The following is a 20,716-nucleotide window of genomic DNA, read 5'->3' as shown; positions in this document are numbered from 1 at the left end:
GGGGGTGGTATGCAGGCGGGGGGATTCTATGCAGGTGGGGAGATGCTATGCAGGTGGGGGGATGGTATGCAGGCGGGAGGGTGGTATGCAGGCGGGGTGGGGGGGGGGTATGCAGGTAGGGGGGTGGCATGCAGGTAGGGGGGTGGCATGCAGGTAGGGGGGTGGTATGCAGGCAAGGGGATGGTATGCCGACAGGAGGTGGTATGCCGACAGGAGGTAGTATGCAGGCAAGGGGGTGGTATGCCGACAGGAGGTGGTATGCCGACAGGGGGTGGTATGCAGGCAAGGGGGTGGTATGCCGACAGGAGGTGGTAAGCCGACAGGAGGTGGTATGCCGACAGGTGGTGGTATGCAGGCAAGGTGGTGGTATGCAGGCAGGAGGTAGTATGCAGGCAAGGGGGTGATATGCCGACAGGAGGTGGCATACAGGCAGGGGGTGATATACAGGCAGGGGGTGGTGTCCACCTCCTCCTGCATTTGCATTGCTATGATGCTAGTGGGGTGTACACAGGGGCCGACCTGGTCACCATCGATATTGATCTGATATCGATGACTGCCGGGAAACGGCTGGGTTGCCAGCACCGGCCAGCTATGAGCAGCATGGCACTGCTTTCCATCTAGCAGATCGAAGCAGAATTACACTCGCCTGCACAGTCTATACCTGCTTTTGATCCCGATTCCACAGGGGATTCCGCATTGGGATAGAATCTGCATCGCAGGTGGCTAACGCGCGATTCAGGGTCAATTTCGATTTGATTTAGACTATATAGTCTAAATCAAATCGAAAGTGGCACTGAATCACACCATGTGTACAGGGCATAAGCTTCTGCAAGCCACTTATTAAATGTGATTTATGCTGAATCAGGCCCCTATACCCACTCAACATATTGCAACTTCACTTTGTGCTAAAGGGTCTCCTACTGGCCCTCTAAACAGTCATTGGATGGCTGATTCCATCTTTCAGGCTGATACAATAATAACAGTATTTACCATTAGTACAAAAGTCTTATTATTTGCCAGTTAAATAATTTGGAATTAAATCAGTGTGTGTGTGTGTGTGTGTGTGTGTGATTGGCTACACCAGTCACTGGCAAGTTTGTGTTGACAGTTGTCCTCTATATACAGTATGCCTCAGGAGTAGATAGTATTGTGAATATTATTCCAGTAACTTCCTATTCCCACATAGACCATCACACTGTCCTTGCTCTGTATGGCTGTCAGGGTGCCAGGTGCTAATGTACACCATGTATTTCAGAACCTGTATTTCTTACACAGTGTTCTTGTTCTTCTGCCCGACAGTGGGGTTATTGCTCCAACACCGTTGTGTATGCGTACACAAGACCGGACCGCCCCGAGCATTGTGTCGTCTTCTGGGATACTAAAAACAATGAGAAATATGTCAAATATGTCAAAAGCTTGATCTCTGTCACCACGTGCGGGGATTTCTGTATTCTGGCCACCAAAGCTGACGAAAACCATCCCCAGGTCAGTGTGTACTGTATATTACTGTTATTATTACTACACGTCGGGATCATTCCTGTCACCTTATATGTCACGTTCTGTATGTATTGGTATTCATTTATCTTTGTTAGGTATGCAGTAAGCATGTTCTGTTCTATAGGGCACATTATTAGACTGAGCCTATAGCAGTATATTTGGATGCAATGTTTTCTGATGAGTGGTACAGAGGAAGTGCTGGGTGCAGGGCACATTATTAGCCCGAGCCTATAACAGTATATTTGGATGCAATGTTTTCTGATGAGTGGTACAGAGGAAGTGCTGGGTGCAGGGCACATTATTAGACAGAGCCTATATCAGTGTATTTGGATGCAATGTTTTCTGATGAGTGGTACAGAGGAAGTGCTGGGTGCAGGGCACATCATTAGCCTGAGCCTATATCCGGATATTTGGATGCAATGTTTTCTGATGAGTGGTACAGAGGAAGTGCTGGGTGCGGGGCACATTATTAGCCTGAGCCTATAGCAGTATATTTGGATGCAATGTTTTCTGATGAGTGGTACAGAGGAAGTGCTGGGTGCAGGGCACATTATTAGCCCGAGCCTATAGCAGTATATCTGGATGCAATGTTTTCTGATGAGTGGTACAGAGGAAGTGCTGGGTGCAGGGCACATTATTAGCCCAAGCCTATATCAGTATATTTAGATGCTTTTTTTTTTTTGATGGGTGGTACAGAGGAAGTGCTGGGTGCAGGGCACATTATTAGCCCGAGCCTATAACAGTATATTTGGATGCAATGTTTTCTGATGAGTGGTACAGAGGAAGTGCTGGGTGCAGGGCACATTATTAGCCCGAGCCTATATCAGTGTATTTGGATGCAATGTTTTCTGATGAGTGGTACAGAGGAAGTGCTGGGTACAGGGCACATTATTATCCTGAGCCTATAGCAGTATATTTGGATGCAATGTTTTCTGATGAGTGGTACAGAGGAAGTGCTGGGTGCAGGGCACATTATTATCCTGAGCCTATAGCAGTATTTTTGGATGCAATGTTTTCTGATGAGTGGTACAGAGGAAGTGCTGGGTGCAGGGCACATCATTAGCCTGAGCCTATATCCGGATATTTGGATGCAATGTTTTCTGATGAGTGGTACAGAGGAAGTGCTGGGTGCGGGGCACATTATTAGCCTGAGCCTATAGCAGTATATTTGGATGCAATGTTTTCTGATGAGTGGTACAGAGGAAGTGCTGGGTGCAGGGCACATTATTAGCCCGAGCCTATATCAGTATATTTGGATGCAATGTTCTCTGATGAGTGGTACAGAGGAAGTGCTGGGTGCAGGGCACATTATTAGCCCGAGCCTATAGCAGTATATCTGGATGCAATGTTTTCTGATGAGTGGTACAGAGGAAGTGCTGGGTGCAGGGCACATTATTAGCCCGAGCCTATAGCAGTATATTTGGATGTAATGTTCTCTGATGAGTGGTATAGAGGAAGTGCTGGGTGCAGGGCACATTATTAGCCTGAGCCTATAGCAGTATATTTGGATGCAATGTTTTCTCAGTCTGTCCCTTTTCTTCCCTACAGGATGATAATGAAGCAGAAACTAACAGAGCGAAGGTAACGTCTACATTGTATTTCCTTTATGTATCAATCCTGTGAACGTTCCAGTTTGGGTGCTTTGAAATAACTACAACTGCCCCATTAATTAGCTCAGTCGCCGGGCAGTGCGCAGCCTGGAGGGACAGGGGCGGACGGCGGTGTGGACGGGAAAATGCTGGTTATCACATAACGCCAGCTGTCTGCCCCGTATTCATCAAGGCAGCTGCAAAAAATTGCCAGTTTAGACTGACTTTTATTTGCGATGGCAGGAGAGATCATTCGATGGTTGGCAAACATCGAATGATTTCGTCTGCTAGAGGCTCATGCAAGGGGATGTGTTCTAGTTACACACTCAATCTGTGGCACGGGGGGCGGGTATTCGACGGGGCTGTGTCTCTGGTGCTCGGTAAGCTACGTGGCAACCAGAATCACCACCCCCCCCCCCCCCCCCCCCCATGTTCACACAAGGAAGCACACTGGATTTTATCTCGGTCTCCAGAACCCTAAATCATTCATTGGGTGTGTGTCATTGGGTAGACCAAAATTTGGTATACATGGTCCGACCTTAGGTCTACACCTGAAATAGGTTGAAATGGGTAAGGCCGACGGGGTCGGAAGGTTGACCCAAGCAATAGGTCAACAATGTGAAGGTCAACAGTCAAAATGTCGACATGAGGTTACCGCCTGTCGACACATGTCGAGTAAAAAAAAGTGAAAAACTTACATTGAATTTCCCACTGTTGACCTAATGCTTGTGTCATCCTTCCGACCCTGTTGATCTTATCCATGTCGACCTATTTCAGGTGTCGACCTTCAGTTGTCGACCCAATGCATATCGCCCTTAGCCACTTGTAGGGTTTACAAGGAATTTTATCCTCCTGGGGAATAAGATGAAGCAGAGTTAAGGTGCGGTATCTCGCAGCAGTGTATGGGATCCCGATACCCTGCTCCCCGCCCGGGACCAATTTGTTGTGACGGATCACATGCGTCCCTGCTCCCCGCCCGTCTCGCTGCCATGAGGGAGGTCCAACCACCCGAGACAGGTCGGATGCGCACAGGACCACGCATCGGAACTGAGGGGACATCAAACTGACTCGATTTGGGACGATTTGACGGCCCGATTTGTCGGAATTGGCCCAAATCGGGTCAGTGTATGGGGGCCTAAATACACTGCAGCTCTATCTCTACTGTGAGGCTGAGGTGACTGCTTGCACAGAGTAGGCCTCTGTCTCTGGCACGCTGGATGCCATCTAGTAGCCATTTTGGGTAATTATATCTACGAGTTACATAACCCATCCATAAAAGATGCTAGGCGAGACAGCCAGTTTAAGCGCACTACATAGATTACAATGTGTGGAATAGTGCATAGAAGAGATGACCCAAAATGGGGGCGTTACAGTGCACTTGGCGTTTGAAGCGCATTAATCACATGGTCCATTACACACTTGCTTCCGGTTAGTTGTCAGGGCCTATTACAATGTATTACATGAGGTAGTTGTCACCAAGTTTATTAACATTTATTTATAGAACATGCATATTCCATTACACTTTACTTTTGGGAATTACCATGTGTAGATTATTGTATCTGTGTAAGCCCAGACTGTTGCCTGCATGGCAGAAAGGTTTAGCAGGCAGTGGTGTCCTCACGGTCAAGCCTCCTCTTCCTCTATGTAGGTTTTGGTGCTTCCTGAGCCATTAAAGTCTATGGACCCCAGATACTGTAGTTAAGGGTAAGGGATTCAGCAACCAATCAGCTTTTAGCATTCATCAATTACATGCTATAAAATGATTTGTTGCAGCTGATTGGTTGGTATGGGCAACTTTTTCCACTGGTACAGTTTTTCATTGCTTGATATATCAACCCCATATTTAGCTATTGATCATGAAACCCAAACAGGACATTTATTTGGCTGCCAACATTGCCCCCATAACCTAGTCCAATGATTACCCCACCTTTTATTGTTATTATTACCAGTTATTTATATAGCGCACACATATTCCGCAGCGCTGTACATTTAATATTGGAACATTCACATCAGTCCCTGCCCCAGTGGAGCTTACAATCTATATTCCCTACCACATGTACACGCACACACAGACATTCTAGGCTTAATTTTGTTGGGAGCCAATTAGCCGACCAGTATATTTTTGGATTGTGGGAGGAAACCGGAGTACCCGGAGGAAACCCACGCAAGCACTGGGAGAATATACAATCTCCGCACAGTTAGAGCCATGGTGGGAATGGAACCCATGACCTCAGCGCTGTGAGGCAGTAATGCTAACCATTACACCGTCCATGCTCATAAGTGGCAGCCTGGCAGTGTTTGGAGGATAAAGCTACCAGGGCAGAAGTACCTAAGTATCCTCCCTTCAATTTCTATAGCAAAAGGCAGACATGAATTCCCCCAGTTGTACTGCCCCAATGCCTGGTGTACTTTGAGGGGTAACAATGATTCCTCGTTATTCCATTTGCAAGTGTGTTACAGGGTTATGGAATGGTTTGACCTCAGCTGGTCTATGGAAGCATTTTCCTTGATGTTTTCCCTCTCTGAGGGATCGTATGCACTGGTGCTGGAAACCGATGCCTTGTGCTTTGTTCTCTCCTATAATAGAGCAGCTCAGTACCTCCCTGCAGCACTGTGTTGTGTTATTAATGATCGCTCCTGTATCTTGTACTGAGCTTTCAAGCTTTACAACGCTGCAGGCTCCATGCGAACTGAAGCAAAGCGATTTCTTATCCGAGTACAGCGCGATCAGATTACATTTCTTTTTTTTTGTGGGACTTACAGCGTTAAAGTGCATGTGCCAAACATATAGAATTCGAGTTGTCCATTCACTGCAAAGACGGAGGCAGGGGGTAGTGTAGCAACAGCCTTCCCGAGTGCTTGGCTTGTCCCAAGCATGATGCAGGTGCTGCGGGGGGCCCAGCCAGTGAGTTTCTCAGCGCTTACAGATGATGTCATCTCTAAGGCCCTTATTCTGATTGGTGCGGCCCGATCAGAATATGCGGCCGCAACCGTGCAGGCGAATCCCCGCCTTCCATACGGATCACCACCTGCCGTCCGTACGCGGATATGTGGCGATCCGCATGAAATTGGACGGGGATACGCCTCCTCCGTCTTGGGAGCAGCCCCTGCATTCGATGGTCGCCGAACATCGAATGCAGGGCCGCACGCTCCACCAGGTCCCGCAACACAAGACCACACGGACACTTGTCCGTGTGAAATCATGTATGGGGGCGGGCAGCTGACATCCGGCGATGTCAGATGCCCGCCCCGTACCCACGCGTCACGGCCTCATTACCATACATACGCCCCGCGTTTGCATGGGAACGCCCATGAAACGCGGGGCGTATGCATAGGGTAATGAGGCTAAGTAGCCCCTCACGCCCCTCTATGCCCCCTGTGCGGCGTATAAAGAATCCGTGCGGCGAAATCGCCTGCACATGCGCAGAGTGACCTCTGCACATGCGCAGACGATCAACATCGGCGGTCCGTCCGCATGCGGGAATATCCGCACCGATCAGAATAAGGCCCTAAGTGCCGGCCTTCAAGACTGTACCCGTGTGAAGTACGAACGGTGCCGACCAGGCAGTGGTAATGCTGTGAATCCCGGATCTGCCTGGGATTGAAACCGTGTTCCAAATACTGGGTCGGATCTGGGATTTTAGTGTAAAAGCAGTATTGGATTCCATGTGTACAAGCCTTAAAGCTGGGTGTACATCTTCTGAGATTATTAAACAGTACGCATGATAACAACTAATAGTTAACGATATTTTCCTGCATATCTCTAGTATGTATGCACTATATCACTAAAGACGCACACTCCTGTGGGTTGTTAATGACCCTCTCTGTCATCTGTACATGTAGTAATATCCTGACTATATTGTTAACGACCGCTATATTCCTGGCCACTGAACGATATCTTTAGGTGCACATTATGCGATAATTCTGACCAGCGACAGCTTTCTCCCGGATGTGGCCGCTGAACAGGATCCTTAACAATATTGTTCAGTGTGTATGCACTATATCGTTTGTGTAGGAGTACAGGCAGTTCAATGGGAAAATCGTTACCGATATTGTTCATTAATAATATCGCATACTATGTACTCTCTCTTTTTCAGTTTTCACAAAAGATATCATTCGTCATGTAGGGAAGGGAAAACGATATTGTTCATGGAACATATCTTGTAATGTGTACCCAGCATAACAGTTATGTGGGGTACACACCAGGACGATTTGGCCCAAAATGAGCCAATTTAGATAAAATCTCGACCGATTGTATGTAAATCGGACATGTTTTGGGCCATTTTGCTGCCGTGGGTCGTTAGGTATTTTCTGAGATCCTACCTGCTGCAGGTAGGATCTGAGAAACGACCATTGTAGTGGGTTCGGGTTGCGATCGGATTGCGATCACATCAGGTGCCTTTTCTGTGCGGGATGGCGGCGAGTCAGCGGCTCCGTCAGCTCGTGAGCGGGTCGTACCTTAGATATGCATCACACCACCACGTGATATGCTATCTTTTCATACATGATCGCAGACATCATCTCTATGGGTATGGGTCATTAGGTTGACAGTCAAAATATCGACACATGAAAAAGGTCACAATTCATTAGTTTGACATGGTCAAAAGGTCAACTAAAGGAAAAAGTCAACATAAAAAGGGTCGACTTTGGAAAAGGTCAACCAGAGTTTTTCATGTTTTTTTGGTGTCTATGTTGACACTTTTGACTGTCAACCTAGACACTGTGGAACTACTGACCGCCTATTTATCACTATCATTGGCATGTAAGGTGCAGGAGATCCATCGGTGTTTGGCCTCTAGAACATACTGTATGTGCAGGACTAATGCTGAACACAAGACGCTTCCCAATACACACGTGAGACTGCTCTCTTGCCTGCATTCCTATTTTTGCTGCCCATCTACTGTTCACAGATGAACAGCCGGGAGTCTTATGCACACACATAAGACTCGGGTACATTTTCTAAAGTGTGATTTTTTAAAAAGGGAGAGATGTTGCCCCAAGCAAATAATCAGGTTCTACTTATTTATCTAGCACCGTCTAGACCAGGCATGTCCAAACTGCGGCCCTCCAGCTGTTGTGAAACTGCACATCCCAGCATGCCTTGCAATAGTTTTAGCATTCCCTAATAGCAAAACTGTAACAAGGCATGATGGGACTTGTCACAACAGCTGGAGGGCCATATTTTGGACATGCCTGGTCTAGAGGATAAAGGCTAGAATCTGATTGGTTGGTGTCGGCAGCATCTGTGACTTCTAAAATCCCATGCTCTAGTAAATTAGAATCAGGCCCACTGTGGAGAAAACCTGCCGTTTACTGTATCTCTGTGTCATCTGCTGGCGCAGCTATGTTATATGGGTATGGATCATTTGGTCTACAGCAAGATGGTCGGCACCATTAGGTCAACATGGGTCTAGGTCGACAGGTCATTAGGTCGACACAATCATTAGGTCGACAGTCAAAAGGTCGACATGGACACAGGTTAAAGTGCACCGCGTCCCCTCGCTGTGCTCAGCACACTATTTTATTCCCCCACCATGCCCTAATGGATGGTAGGGCATGAAATGCCGCCTGTCAGCACATGTCGACTCAAAAAAACTGTGAAAAACCCCATGTCGACCTTTTGGCTGTCGACCTAATGATTGTGTCGACCTAATGACCTGTCGACCTAGACCCATGTTGACCTTTCAGCATGTCTCGACCCAATGCTTGTCGACCTAATGACGTATCCCGTTTATGTACCGTGTACTTGTCCTCTATTGTATTCAATTGCAAGTCAGTTCCTGTTTTTCTTATTGGTTTATTGCTTATTACAATAATAATCTCTGTATTTTTCTGACACTTACTGTAATTGTATTCTGTTTGTTCCTAGTACGTGCTGGTTCTGTGCAATTCTATTGGAACGCCGTTGGATTCTAAATACATAGACTTGGGTAAGATGCTAACATGTAATGTAAAGGGGATATCCCACAACTCCAGGTACAGCTATTAGATTGGTCTTTCACTTGGAAATGATAACACCATATTTGCAACACCGCTCATCATGACACGTTACTAAACAATTGTATAACCACTACTAATACATGACCAATCAGAACCTATGTACTGTACTGTTGCTGTGACCCTACTCTGTGCTGCCGGGGACCCTGCTCCTTCCACTATATGAGTCTCTGTCTGTGGCTTCCTGCTGCATTTATTCCTCTCCTCACATGTCACTGCCCCTGTCACATGACACCCTGATCTCCCTTGGACAATCACACAGCTGGACACAGTTGCTCTTAGTATTTCAATGATCTGATTGGAAAGAAGAGGAGTAGATGGAGTTGATGATTAAGAAAAAAAATAATATGCTCACACCTCACTGTTAGCGTTTTCTGTGGCCAGCAATGGCTCGGTCTGCCTGCCACCCATAGAGACAGGCAGATGCATGACCGATATATCACATATTGTGTACCCAGCCTTTGTTTAACCACGCAGGCTGGTAGACACGGAGTACTTGATGCAGTTGTGTACCGCCAAATTTTGCGCCCCCCGCCCCGCTGCAAAATGTTGGCGCCTCTCCCCTCTCTCCCCCCTGTCTTACCTGTCCGCGTTCGTGGCTGGGAGTCGGGACCGCAGATCTACTTTGCACTCCTAGCTTCCTCCGAGCTCCGAGTCCTTATGACAAAATGTCCCTCAAAAAATGTCACTGTGTACGGCCCCGGCAGGAGTGTACAGAAGCAATGTGAGCATTGTGTACAACATGTAATAATCTGAGAGGTACAGGTTACATACAGTGCACAGTGTCACTGTGTATGGCCCCGGCAGGAGTGTACAGCAGCAATGTGAGCATTGTGTACAACATGTAATAATCTGAGAGGTACAGGTTACATACAGTACACAGTGTCACTGTGTATGGCCCCGGCCGGAGTGTACAGCAGCATTGTGTACAATCGGCAATCTGAGAGGTACAGGTTACATACAGTACACAGCGTCACTGTGTATGGCCCCGGCAGGAGTGTACAGCAGCAATGTGAGCATTGTGTACAACATGTAATAATCTGAGAGGTACAGGTTACATACAGTACACAGTGTCACTGTGTATGGCCCTGGCAGGAGTGTACAGCAGCATTGTGTACAACATGTAATAATCTGAGAGGTACAGGTTACATACAGTACACAGTGTCACTGTGTATGGCCCCGGCAGGAGTGTACAGCAGCAATGTGAGCATTGTGTACACCATGTAATAATCTGAGAGGTACAGGTTACATACAGTACACAGTGTCACTGTGTATGGCCCTGGCAGGAGTGTACAGCAGCATTGTGTACAACATGTAATAATCTGAGAGGTACAGGTTACATACAGTACACAGTGTCACTGTGTATGGCCCCGGCAGGAGTGTACAGCAGCAATGTGTACGATCGGCAATCTGAGAGGTACAGGTTACATACAGTACACAGTGTCACTGTGTATGGCCCCGGCAGGAGTGTACAGCAGCAATGTGAGCATTGTGTACAACATGTAATAATCTGAGAGGTACAGGTTACATACAGTACACAGTGTCACTGTGTATGGCCCTGGCAGGAGTGTACAGCAGCATTGTGTACAACATGTAATAATCTGAGAGGTACAGGTTACATACAGTACACAGTGTCACTGTGTATGGCCCCGGCAGGAGTGTACAGCAGCAATGTGAGCATTGTGTACACCATGTAATAATCTGAGAGGTACAGGTTACATACAGTACACAGTGTCACTGTGTATGGCCCTGGCAGGAGTGTACAGCAGCATTGTGTACAACATGTAATAATCTGAGAGGTACAGGTTACATACAGTACACAGTGTCACTGTGTATGGCCCCGGCAGGAGTGTACAGCAGCAATGTGTACGATCGGCAATCTGAGACCGTCATATTACATAACATTTTATGTGCTATGTCCTGAATATTAGCTGTAATAAATCTCCGGTCGGCTTCTCACGTCCGCTGGGTGCTACTTTATTACATAATCTGAAGTAGGCGCAGCCTTTTAGAAGTGAGAATTTATACCCTACGTCCTTGTGCAGAAAGTAAACAGCAATATGTACATTATGTGGCCTAGTACCGCTATAACAAATGGGCCCATTCATTACCCCATGGTAAACAGAGCCAAATGTTCGGCGTTTGTCCCATTTATACTCAGCCTGTAACATTCCTCCTTAGCACGGAGATGCCAACTCCAGAAGCTGCTCTCTAGACAGGGGAAAGGAGACCTTTGTATCCCTGCGGAATGCAAACATATCACCGTTTGTTTTTCCTCCAGCACATGCTAAGGATCAATTCATCTCTCAGGGTATAAATCAGGTGTGACCCTCACAGAGAAAGCTATTTCGCTACACAGGCCACTGCTATTGACTTTCTATTTATTTAAAGTGTAGAGCTAAACATATTGTAGGGTTTGTATATATCTGCCCTGACGAGGCGGTACGTACTGTAGCCAAGGTGTCAGTGGGGCAATTTCACCGCTTCCCGTCTCAGAGATGCACACAGGGGCTGATTCAGGTTGGATCGTTATTCTAAGAAATTGCAGTTCACTGCAAACAGCTGGCGCCTAGTCTGAAAGACAAAAGCCCAGTGCATTTGCAGATCCATATGTAATACCTGAAAGATCTAAGCATCTTCCCCGTTTGTCCAAGTGTGAGTAGGTCTAATGCTGTGTACACACGGTGTGATTGCCTTGCTCTTTGATCCCTATTCAATCGGGATAGAATCGCACGGAAAGCCAAACGCATTAGATTTTGTCTATATAGTACAGATCCGTACTTTATAGTCTTGGCTGCATTTGGCTAATTGATTTCAGCTAAACGGGAGAGCACATCGGCATTGAATCGGGATTGAAAGCTTTAAAACCATGTACAATCTTCATTCGATGTCTATACGATACCAATTCGATTTTTACTATGTAGTCAAAATCGAAGGGCTAATCTCACCATGTGTACACACCATAAGTCTGCGACTGAGACAGGCTAGGAGTGGTCAGCGCTGATGTCAGAGATCCACCTTAAAACCGCCTGGACACGCCTTTTTTTCAGACACAACCAGAAAATCTCATGTTTTCACCCCCAAATGCCGCCTCTGTGACAGTCAAACTGCGGCTGCATTTTTGTTTATGATCACTTTGCATTTGCCAATTTCACTTGCGTCATGCAAATACTGCACATTTGCAATCATCGATAATCACTCAAATTCTGTAATTAGCTATACATGCTGAATAATCCCTGCAGTACGCTTCATAGGTTCGTGGGGTGCTGTACTAATGAACATTGCAATAAAACGCAATTATCACATGCAAATCACCAGCCTATAACTGAACACAGGTCGCCGACCTTCACAAAATGCCGCCTGTCGCAGATCCAAATTCCTGGAAGTGGTGTCTAATACATGTCCCACAAACTGCATTTGTGGAAGCTTAGAGGGCTCTTACACACTGGCGGTTGGTATCAGTATTTTACTCTGCTTTTAAATGCAAACCTGTTGGATATAAGGCTTTTTAGATGTGACAAATACTTTTATTTAAATGTTATCATTTGTTCTATGGCAGTGGTCCTCAACCTCGGTCCTCAGGACCCCCCAACAGTTCACGTTTTCCAGGTTACCCGGCAGATGCACAGGTGCGCTCATTATTCACTGACACATTTTAAAAGATCACAGGTGGGGCTAATTATTTCACCTGTGATTCTGGGGGTTATTTTGGTTCACTCTTTCTGACAAATTCCTTCTTAGAAGGACAAAACCATGTGCACTGCAGGGGGGCAGATGTAACATGTGCAGAGAGAGTTAGATTTGGGTGGGTTATTTTGTTTCTGTGCAGGGAAATTTTTTACACTGCAATATAGATCTCACTTTGAAGTAAAACCCCACCCGAATCTAACTCTCTCTGAACATTTGCCCCACCTGCAGTGCACATGGTTTTGTCCTTTTAAGAAGGAATTTGTCAGAAAGAGTGAACCAAAATAACCCCCTCTGTGTGGAGACCTGGAAAACGTGGGTGGGGGGAATCAAGAAACCTTTTAAGGTTTTAAACCATTATATCATTATAAACCATGTACCACACAAACAGGTGTAAGATAGTTTCTAAGTCCTTTCAATAAAATATCAGCATACACATTTTATTCCAGAAGTCATTTGCTTCTGCTACAGAGGTCTTCTCATACAGTAGGTAATTGCAGTGGCGCCTACAGCTCCTCTTAGCACACCAGGTCCCGCGAGACTCTTCTAGTGTTGGATGTCTTTTTGTATACTTTTTGCTTCTTAGTTGCAAGATGATGGGACTAGGATGCACCAGGAGACTGTGCTGATGTCTGTGTGCGACTGAGTCTCGGGGCATACACACAGATCTGTTGCTTAGAAATGAAGCACATAGTCCCGTGTGTACACCGCATAGCCATCGCCTACTCAGATCTTTAGCACTCGCAGCCTCGATCTACTGTAGATAGATCTCCTGCATGTGCATAAAGAATATTGAGTTAGCACAGATTGCCCATACACACATTGCTATGTGTGTATGGGCAATCTACCCACCGGGAAGCTCAAGGGCGGTTTTCCTAGAGTGCATCAATCAGCATGTAGGCTAGACAGAAATCGCCCTGTGTATGGGGCCTAAGGACCCTGTTCTGATCCATTCGCTCCCCTGCACGTTCCCACAAGGGGGCGATGGTCTGTGACTGCGCATGCGGATACACATGTGCAGCCGATTGGTGTGAGCGGGCACGGCAAATTACTTATTCGCTGTCCCGTTCGCAGCTAGCAGTGCTGGTAGGGGGCGGTGGCGAGGGGTCGCGCCCATGGGAACGGCCAGTATTTCATGGCCGACTCCATGAAAACGCTGGATGTTCCCTTGTACATGCACCCAATGACGCGGGCAGCTGTCAGTGGATATCCGCTGCCCACCCTCTTCCCACACAGGGCGCTCGCTGATGTACGACACCGTAGAGGTGTCTTAGATCTGGGAGCGCTTGCAATGATTTTTTCCCTGCATGCAAGGCTGCAAGTGTGGGGCGGGCAGTGCATATAGGACACGCAAAGCTGCAAATTTCGCCGCTTTGCGTCTCAACCAGAATAAGGTCCTGAATCTGTACACAAAGTCACACCGCCCCTCTAATGGCTCCCACTGCAGCACCATAGAACAGAAATACATTTTGATATCTGTAATACAAGCGTAGCGAGTTCAGGTGGTTTTAGGATTGTGCGGATTGTGCATTTAAATGGTACAAAAAGCCCCTTTATGTATAATCAATACAAAAGCAACAGTAATTCTCTGTCAACCAGCGACAATGGAAGCGTCCGACATCATTATTGATCATGTGTTCCACTTCCTGCAGTGCCCTTGTTTGTCACCATGACCAAAGCCCACGTTGTAGCAGCATCCAAGGAAACCCTTTATGTCTGGCAGTACCGGGTGGCAAAGAAGCTGACTGCAATGGAGATAAACCAGTTGCTGCGGACTAGAAAGGAGGGCAGAGAACGGTAATCATTTGTAACATTCAGCTAATCAGAGAATGGTAAGACGTCCATAGTAAAGTGTATGCATCGTGTATTCCCTGCCGCTTGTGTATTGCAGGATGTTTCACGTTGATGAAGCATCATCTGGAGCTGGGGAGGGGCTTCTGGATTACAGCAAAGTGGTGGCGGTAAGTGAATGTGATGCAAATGCTTGGGAAACCCCAAAGGAACCAATCATAATGCACAGATTCATCACATGCTCTCCAATGCCAGTAACTCCTCCCCCAGGTTACTTCTGCCATTGTGTTGAATGGTACAGTGAGGCATTGTGCTTTCCATTGTCCATTGACTAGGATATAATGTATAAAGTTTGGGACAGTAAACCATCCCAAGACGTTCACATTGCCTTTAGACCCATTAGGCTGACAGGTTCAGGGGCTGTTGGGAGGGGTTCTCTGACGCCTACAGAGATATATACTGAGAGGTAGTGACGGATGGCACTAGCCCAGGTGCTTGACACTCCGCATCACTGCCTTCGTTTTAACTTCAACAATCCCTAAGGAATTATGGAGTTCCTTAGGGACCATGAGTAATTTGTTTCTGGACCACAAACTTGAGCCTCACGGCACCTCAGGTCTCCTAGGCACAAAGTTTGGGAACCGCTGCTGTAGGGTTAATTTGTTTCACCGCCAGTTAACCTATTGGTAAATATTGGATTGTGGGAGGAAACCGGAGTACCCGGAGGAAACCCACGCAAGCATGTGGGGGATATACAAACTACACACAGTTAGGGCCATGGTGGCAGTCAGACCCAGGACCTCCATGCTGTGGCAGTAATGCTAACCATTACACCTCTGTCCTCTGTGGCTGCTTCAGTCGCTTAGTGTCCTGTGTATAAATGTTGTGTTTCCATTTCAGGCAACCAGAGATCCCATCTGCTGCATAACGGCATCTGACAAAGTCCTCATTGTGGTACGTGGGCACAAGTTTCTCTTACAGCGGCCCTATCACATACCTATGTAGGAAACTGGGCACCTAATGGCGCAATATAATGTATATTACTAGCCTTACACTTCTGGCATACAATGGGCCAGCCCTGGCATTGGCATTACATATGTCAAACAACCTCTGATTGGTCCTTGTATTCTTATAATCATCCTCCCATAGATGACTGGGGGATATTACCGGTATGTGGTCTATGGCTGGAGAAGTGATAGTGCCACATCCTACACTGGACACCTGAAGACCCGCTTTTCATCATTGCATATTGTAAATGACCCCAGTTGTTCTCACATACCTTGTAGCGAGACTTTGAGCAAAATATGTGTATTGCAGATTATCACAATTAGGGATGCTCATCCCGGGGCATTTTTTTCAATCCCGGGATTAAAAAATGCCTATTCCCGGGATACCTGTGATTTAGTTTGTCAATATAATGACAAACTTTAATCCCCCTCTGTCCCCCCCCCAAACCCAGTGTCACTTACCCCGCCATCGGTGCGGGAGCCAGGCAGTGGTGGTCAGGAGCCCGTCGACTTTGATTGGGAGCTGGGTGGTGGTTGTCTGGAGGCGGGCAGCGGTGCAGGAGCTGGGCGGGGGTGGTCAGGAGGTGGACATTGGCGATGGCGATGAGGTCGGGTACCTGGTGGTGGTCTGGCAGGTGGGCGCGGAGCAGCAAACGAGCTGCGCAATGTGACCTCTGACATCAGGTCACTCGGCGCACAGCCTCAGAGCAGCGAGCCGAGATTTGGGAGCGGACAGGCAGTGTCTAAGCTGGTCTTAGCGCTGCCCGGCATTAGAGTTGCGTAATCCCGGATTGAAATCCCAGAGTTTTTAGGGCCAAATCCCAGTATCCCCCCCCGATCCCGGGATTAGCCACCCTAATCACAACCAACAGTTTATAATACTGACTGCATCTCAGAAGCTCCAGACTTGTCATGATGGAATTGCGGAATTTATTTGTAAGATCACTTTATAGTCGTCTTGTTATTCTTCTAATAGGCACGCGAGTCTGGGACGGTACAGAGATACAGCTTACCAAACGTGGTTTTAGTGCAGGAGTATGGGCTGAGCTGCCGCGCTCATCAGATGAGTATGAACTGCAATAGCAGGTGGGTATGCTGCGTTTGCCCAGTAGGCTGTCAGATGGTCTCCTCTCCCATAGTTCCAGCGTTAACACAGGCTACAGAAACATGGTGGCCATAATTACGCTACCCCTATTCAGAGCTGTCTGCAACTCGCTCTAACAACCACAATGTCGCCACATTTGGCAGGGAGACTTACTAGGGCTATGGCCTGTACAATGTGAATGTTTTACTGCAGTGTTATCATTGATGTGATAGAATAAAGGTAATCGCTCCTTATAGTTTAGTCTTCTTGTTCATTTGTCCATGTTCCTGCTGTGTTCACATTGTACAGCACTATATTCCCACTATCATCGACTTTATTTATTTATTAACAGTTTCTTATATAGCGCAGCAGATTCCGTTATAGTGTCTTATATAGCGCAGCAGATTCCGTTATAGTGTCTTATATAGCGCAGCAGATTCCGTTACAGTGTCTTATATAGCGCAGCAGATTCCGTTACAGTGTATTATATAGCGCAGCAGATTCCGTTATAGTGTCTTATATAGCGCAGCAGATTCCGTTACAGTGTCTTATATACAGTAGCGCAGCAGATTCCGTTACAGTGTCTTATATAGCGCAGCAGATTCCGTTACAGTGTCTTCTATAGCGCAGCAGATTCCGTTACAGTGTCTTATATAGCGCAGCAGATTCCGTTACACTGTCTTATATAGCGCAGCAGATTCCGTTACAGTGTCTTATATAGCGCAGCAGATTCCGTTACAGCGTCTTATATAGCGCAGCAGATTCCGTTACACTGTCTTATATAGCGCAGCATATTCCGTTAGTGTCTTATATAGCGCAGCAGATTCCGTTACAGTGTCTTATATAGCGCAGCAGATTCCGTTATAGTGTCTTATATAGCGCAGCAGATTCCGTTACAGTGTCTTATATAGCGCAGCAGATTCCGTTACAGTGTCTTATATAGCGCAGCAGATTCCGTTACACTGTCTTATATAGCGCAGCAGATTCCGTTACACTGTCTTATATAGCGCAGCAGATTCCGTTACACTGTCTTATATAGCGCAGCAGATTCCGTTACAGCGTCTTATATAGCGCAGCATATTCCGTTACAGTGTCTTATATAGCGCAGCAGATTCCGTTACAGTGTCTTATATAGCGCAGCATATTCCGTTACAGTGTCTTATATAGCGCAGCATATTCCGTTACAGTGTCTTATATAGCGCAGCATATTCCGTTGCGCTTTACAATAGGAGACAGTGATACAACAAACTGGATATTTATAGACAGTCAAAGGTACGAGGGCCCTGCTCGCAAGCTTACAATCTATCTAATGACTTCCTGCTAAATCCTTCTTCCCATGTCCTAATTGGTCTCCTTACCAAATAAAAAGGCACTATATGGATGTATGACAGCTGTCAGTGCTTGCCCCTATCAGTATATATTGGTATATCTTAAGAACACACAAAAAAAGGGTACTTGTGGAGTATCACGGCTCCCACGACCTTGATCGTATGCTAAAAAATCGCATTGCATCGCATCGTATACGATCAAATCGCATGCGATGCGATCGCACCCGATTTTGCACTGAAATGCATCAAAATGCATTTAAATGTGTAGTAAACTTGTGAAATGCCCCCAAATGCCATTTTTCATAGTGTACCACCCCCACTATCAACGTCAACCCGAAGCGTGGCGAGCGCAGCGGTACGCGTCCTACGACCTTTTCATACCCCCACTATCCACGTTGGCGTGGAGTTGAGAATAGAAAGTGTGGCGAGCGCAGCGAGCCACCGAGCCCGAAGCGTGGCGAGGGGACGCGGATACCTTCACAGCTATACGCGTCCCCTCGCGGGCTTCACAGGTATCCGCGTCCCCTCGCGGGGCTCGCTGCGCTCGCCACGCTTCGGGCTCGGTGGCTCGCCACACTTTCTATTCTCAACTCCACGCCAACGTGGATAGTGGGGGTATGAAAAGGTCGTAGGACGCGGGTGGTACACAGTGAAAAATGACAGTTGGGGGCCAATTAACATGTTTCATACTAATTTTAATGCATTTGGATGCATTTAAGATCAAAAACGTATGCCATTGCATCGCATCGTATGCCATCCTATGGCATCGTATGGCATCCGATGCGATCGCATACGATTTTTGACCAGAAAAGCTCAAAAATCTGTAAAAATCGCATTGCATCGTATACCATCGTATGCCACTACATATGGCATACGATGCCATACAATGGGAGCCGTGATACTCCACAAGTACCAAAAAAAGCCTTGACTGATATTTTGAAGGTAGCAATCTAATGGAGCCTACGTTCTCTTTCCAACGGCACCCGCTGGTCTCCTGATTACACCACTGTTTACCTGCAGGAAGTTTGCATCATATTGCTTTGCTCAAATACATTTTATTGTTATGATCGTGCATTGGTGTTTTTTGTGTTTGTACTGTATATGATTGCGTATTCTCTGCTGATACTTGATATGGGTGCGTTTGTGCCTTTATTACAGGCTTCATCATTTCAGTTTACATTTGAATGTTACTATTTAGTGGTGCATTAGTTTGTTATACTGTAAAAGTCCTGTTCTGTGGGAGCTAGTTGATTGTTACATAACACATTGGCACTGCAGAAAGCCAGAATCCCCTGAGTCACTATAATGCAGCGAGTCAGTATGAAGCCAAGAGGGCGATTCTAGTTCAATAATGTGAGTTTGTCCCCGTCCCGATGTTTTGGGGACTGTGCATGGTCTATTATGCGCATGTGTAGCCCCCCTTTGCGAATGGTTTCGGCAACAGGGTCCCTTTGACAGATACTTTACAGTATATAATAATTTTTAACATGTCAGTAAACCTTTTTATTGTTTTCCAATAAGACCTGACTAATCACTGAAATAAGACCTGACTAATCACTGAAATAAGACCTGACTAATCACTGAATTACAAGGCTGTTGGGTGCTCCCAGATAATAAATGCATGATCTGAGTATGTATTGTACTGTACCTTCTCCAGCCGCCTGGCTATCATAGATATATCTGGAGTAGTCACATTCCTGGATTTGGAATCCCGGCACACAGACGACGCCGGCCAGCCAATCATTAGCGAGCAGCTGAAGTTTGAGCGCAAGGATGTCTGGGATATGAAGTGGGCCAATGATAACCCAGACTTGCTTGCACTGATGGAAAAGACGAGGATGTACGTGTTCAGGAACATGGATCCAGAGGTGAATATTTGCACAAACCGAGTATTAATGACCACAAAATACAGCTACTGAGAAATCCTGTATTACATTGTACACACCGCACGTAGCCATCTGCAGGGGCGTAACCAGAACTTTGTGGGCGCTGTAGAAACATATTGAAGTGTCCTCCGGCCCAATGCTTCTTTCAGACACCTCGCAGCAGCAGTTTATGCTGGATAGTTGATTTCTGTTGTGCAAATTCGCAATCCGATTGTTGTGTCAATACCTGAGCTAAAATAGCAACAGAAATAGCAAAAGGATCTAATCGCAATCCGCGCGTAATTTGACTGACAGGAAGCCGGCATTTATGGGTGGTACTTGCCCGTTTTTCGGGGAGTGTCAGGGAAACTTTGCCGAGCGATCAGATCTGAATCGTGCCCCTAGTTTATTTACTGAACCATAACAGTACCCTAGTTAATGTTATGCCCCATAGTATTGCATTTGTGTATTGGGTCTCTAGTTTACATTATGCCACATTGTAGGGCTGCCAGTACATATTACTGTATGACACACAGAATCCACAATTCATATCATGACACCCCCAGTTCATATTGTGCCACAATACCGTGGCCTCTTACCATTACAACACCCACTGCACACATCTCTCCCTGAAAATATAATGTTGTACTTAATTGTATGGCATGGGATCAAATTGCTTAGCAGTCAAATCTGAGCAATTGATACGCAGCTTTATAACCTGGGTCCAGGCTCCCATAGACCTCTGGGCCCCATAGCAGTGGCATATCTTACACCCACTATGGTGACGCTTATGGCCAGCTGACCACAATTACGGTCCGGGTGGGGGACAATTACACTTCAAATATAATCTATTCCAGACTTCATTGAGGCA

At 46.6% G+C, this 20,716-nt stretch overlaps 1 protein-coding gene across 2 annotated transcripts in view; it reads left to right on the top strand.

The window, feature by feature from the left end:
- Positions 1-20,716, top strand: part of WDR35 (WD repeat domain 35) — a 72,227-nt gene that overhangs the window by 27,208 nt on the left and 24,303 nt on the right. Inside the window, exons 10-17 of one of the 2 annotated variants that reach the window (XM_083178591.1) lie at positions 1,300-1,485; positions 3,046-3,078; positions 8,956-9,016; positions 14,423-14,567; positions 14,662-14,731; positions 15,462-15,515; positions 16,545-16,649; positions 19,633-19,848. In XM_083178591.1, coding sequence (XP_083034717.1) covers positions 1,300-1,485; positions 3,046-3,078; positions 8,956-9,016; positions 14,423-14,567; positions 14,662-14,731; positions 15,462-15,515; positions 16,545-16,649; positions 19,633-19,848 — 870 coding nt within the window. Of the gene's footprint in view, positions 1-1,299; positions 1,486-3,045; positions 3,079-8,955; positions 9,017-14,422; positions 14,568-14,661; positions 14,732-15,461; positions 15,516-16,544; positions 16,655-19,632; positions 19,849-20,716 lie in introns of both variants that reach the window. The other variant, XM_083178590.1, reaches the window with a different exon arrangement.

This window comes from Crinia signifera, chromosome 3 (genome assembly GCF_055691185.1).
Source record: "Crinia signifera chromosome 3, ASM5569118v1, whole genome shotgun sequence".
Classification (NCBI taxonomy): domain Eukaryota; kingdom Metazoa; phylum Chordata; class Amphibia; order Anura; family Myobatrachidae; genus Crinia; species Crinia signifera.
This window is presented reverse-complemented; position numbering and strand designations above follow the sequence as displayed.